Source organism: Solanum tuberosum, unplaced genomic scaffold, assembly GCF_000226075.1.
Source record: "Solanum tuberosum cultivar DM 1-3 516 R44 unplaced genomic scaffold, SolTub_3.0 scf00509, whole genome shotgun sequence".
Taxonomy (NCBI): Eukaryota; Viridiplantae; Streptophyta; class Magnoliopsida; order Solanales; family Solanaceae; genus Solanum; species Solanum tuberosum.
In genome coordinates this window covers 227,835-230,914 of record NW_006239428.1, presented here as the reverse complement: position 1 = coordinate 230,914, position 3,080 = coordinate 227,835, and the positions used below count along the sequence as shown (strand labels likewise).

The 3,080-nt window shown below is 34.9% G+C and overlaps 1 protein-coding gene across 1 annotated transcript; it reads right to left on the bottom strand.

Annotated features, from left to right (window-relative positions):
* Nucleotides 1-1,884: 1,884 nt before the first annotated feature.
* Nucleotides 1,885-2,739, bottom strand: LOC107058405 (zinc finger BED domain-containing protein RICESLEEPER 2-like). Its single transcript, XM_015304062.1, has one exon. The coding sequence runs from the start codon at nucleotides 2,737-2,739 to the stop codon at nucleotides 1,885-1,887; it is 855 nt and encodes a 284-aa protein (XP_015159548.1).
* Between the last annotated feature and the right edge of the window lie 341 nt (nucleotides 2,740-3,080).

The window sequence follows — 3,080 nt, the reverse complement described above, 5'->3', positions numbered from 1 at the left end:
TTGATAGCATATGAATGAGAATACTTTGTAAAAACACTAGTGATTAATACCTATTTCCCTCCAAAAGATAGCATATTTCCTTTCCAAGCCTGAATCTTAGCCTTCACCCTCTTGTAGGGGTGTGCATCGGTCGGTTCGATTCGGTTTTACATATTATCAGTTCGTTTTATCGGTTTTCGGTTTTAAAATATCCTAACCCAATAACAAACCAATAAGAATTTTTTTATCGGTTTTCGGTTTATCGATTTTTGATCGTTATCGGTTCGGTTTTCGGTTTACCCAATAAGAAAATATCCATAAAATAATATATAATAGTACATAGGCTACAATTACATGTTACCGCCAAAACATAATACGAAACTTCGGATGTTAATCAAATTACTAACATTCACAAACTTGCAAAAACTACAGCCTACAATTACGAACTAAAACTAATACTAAAATAAAATAGTTCAACGAGACAATCTTGAACAGTTGCTTGATCCACCAGATAATCAACAAAATTCTCACCAAGTTCCTAACCAAGACAATCACAAAGCCTGAAAAAGAAAAAGCCAACCACCAATTTAATTACCTGATCTATACATCATCATAGAGATTTGTTCATTCATTATAGTAGAATTTAATAGACTATTACAGTAGCATTTTTACATTTAATGACAAAATGCAAATGACATAAATGGTCCCTAAACTATCCTAGTAGGTCTAAAATAGTCCTTTAACTATACAGTTGACGGATATGATCCTTTAACTATCCACCTTTTGTCAAGTTTGGTTTCCATCCAATTGCGGCACCAGAACACCCAAAAAAATCCAGCAAAAAACTGCATAATCAGCACCAAACTATACATAACACATCACTAGACAACAACATCAAACTGCTGCATCAGACTACCAAAAATCAGCACCAAACTGACACAAAAACAGACTCCCAAAACGTGTCACCAAACTGCTGCACATACAGCTCCAAAAACGTCACCAAACTGCTGCACAAACAGCAGCACCAACCACAAAAAATCAGCACCAAACTGCACAAAACACAGCTCCAAAAATGTTACCAAACATATTTCATGAAATAGGCTCCATAAATTAATAACATTCATCCTCAAATGAACACGGTAAGATGCAGATTATCGGGCACAATCACTAAATTAACAATTCCATTTTTATTAGCGACTAATCCATTTATAGTATCATCATGTCCCTTAATTGACTCCAAACACTTCTAATTAGTAAATATGTATTGAGCAAGTTAAGCTTAACAATATGCAATATTTGGCCTCATATATTTTCTTGACAGAAAGCTTATACATTGAAAACCAAGTAAATACATGACTTAGAGCAACTTGTAGCTAGAATGGCTTACCAAATGTCCAGATCCAAGTGCAAAAAAGAAAGAGTTTCAACTTCACATTAATCATCCAGAATGCTAGTATTAGCCAAATCTATAGAGAATTTATGTTAATCAACCAAAAAAATGTTAATGACTATTTACAATAACAATTAAAACTATTCTAATTAAAATATCCTTACCTTGTTCGAGCTGTTCGAGGACATCTATATCTTCCTCAACACTTATAGGTCGTGATTCACTTCTAATCCAATCTTGAAGGCACACTAGAGTTTGCACCAATTTAGGAGTTAATGAACTCCTAAATGAATCCAAGATACGTCTACCAGTACTAAACGCACACTCGGATGCCACACTTGAAACAGGAATAGCTAACACATCCCGAGCCATCTCAGCAAGAATGGGAAATCTAGGTGAGTTTATTTTCCACCAAGACAAGATGTTGAAGTTCTTGCTTTCAACTTCATTTTCTTCAGCAAGATATTTTTGCAATTCTGTTTTGACAGTTGTTGTATTTTCAGCTTTATGTTTCATTAGATCACCCATCCTTCTTTCCCAAACATCATTTGAAGTGCAAAGCCAACTGAAACAAACTTGTGACGAGGATCCAAAACGCAAGAAATAAAAATCATCTTGTTCATCTTCTTTGGAGTACCCCAATACTTATCAAATTTTTCTCTCATATTCGAAGCAATTTTACCCAAAAGATCATCATTATCTTCTTCACTCGATATCAATTGTTTTAAATAACAAGAAACCTCACAAATTTTAAGAAAATGTGAGTTTGCTGTGACGTAGTGTGATCCAGATACTTCTCTGGTAAGATCATAAAAAGTTTGAAGAAAATTAGCAATTTTTCTTACATTGTCCAAGTCATCACTCAAAAGGGCACCAACAACGCCATGTTCATCCTTTCCATCTTCATCCTCAACAAACTGAAGGTAATGTAACAAGCCAATATCACGAGCAGCATAACTGGAAAAAACATTTTCAAACTCGATAGCCCTATTTAACATCAAGTATGTGAAGTTCCATCTCGTAGAGACATCCAAACATAAAGATTTTTTACAATTAATATCAACATCTTCACAACATTCTTGGAACCTCTTACACCTCGCAGGAGACAACCTTATGTATTTAACTGCTTTTCTAACCCGTTCAATAGACACAGCAGACACCTTCAAACCATCTTGAACAACAAGATTTAGAATATGCGCCATACACCTCACATGAAGGTGTTCTCCATTCATGAAATTGATCCCCCATTTAGTGAATATCTTAGACAACTCTTTCACAGTCACGTCATTTGAACTAGCATTATCAACTGTGATGGTAAATATTTTATCTAAGCCCCAATCACGCAAACACTTCATAATTTCATTAGCCATATCTTCACCTTTATGGCTGGAAATTGGACAGAAGTTGATTATCCTCTTATGCATAATCCATTCATTATCGATCCAATGTGCAGTGATACACATATAATTAATCCGTTGCAAAGAGGTCCAAGTATCAGTTGTCAGACATACTCAAATAGGTCCAAATTACTCATACGTTAACATCTTTTCAACTTTTGCTTCTCTTCATCAAAAAGTTTAAAACAATCACGTGTCACAGTGGTACGAGAAGGAATCTTAAAACGAGGTTGCGCTACTTTCATAAAGTTTCTAAAACCTTCCTTCTCGACAAACTTGAAAGGTAGTTCATCCACAATTACCATGCGGCATAA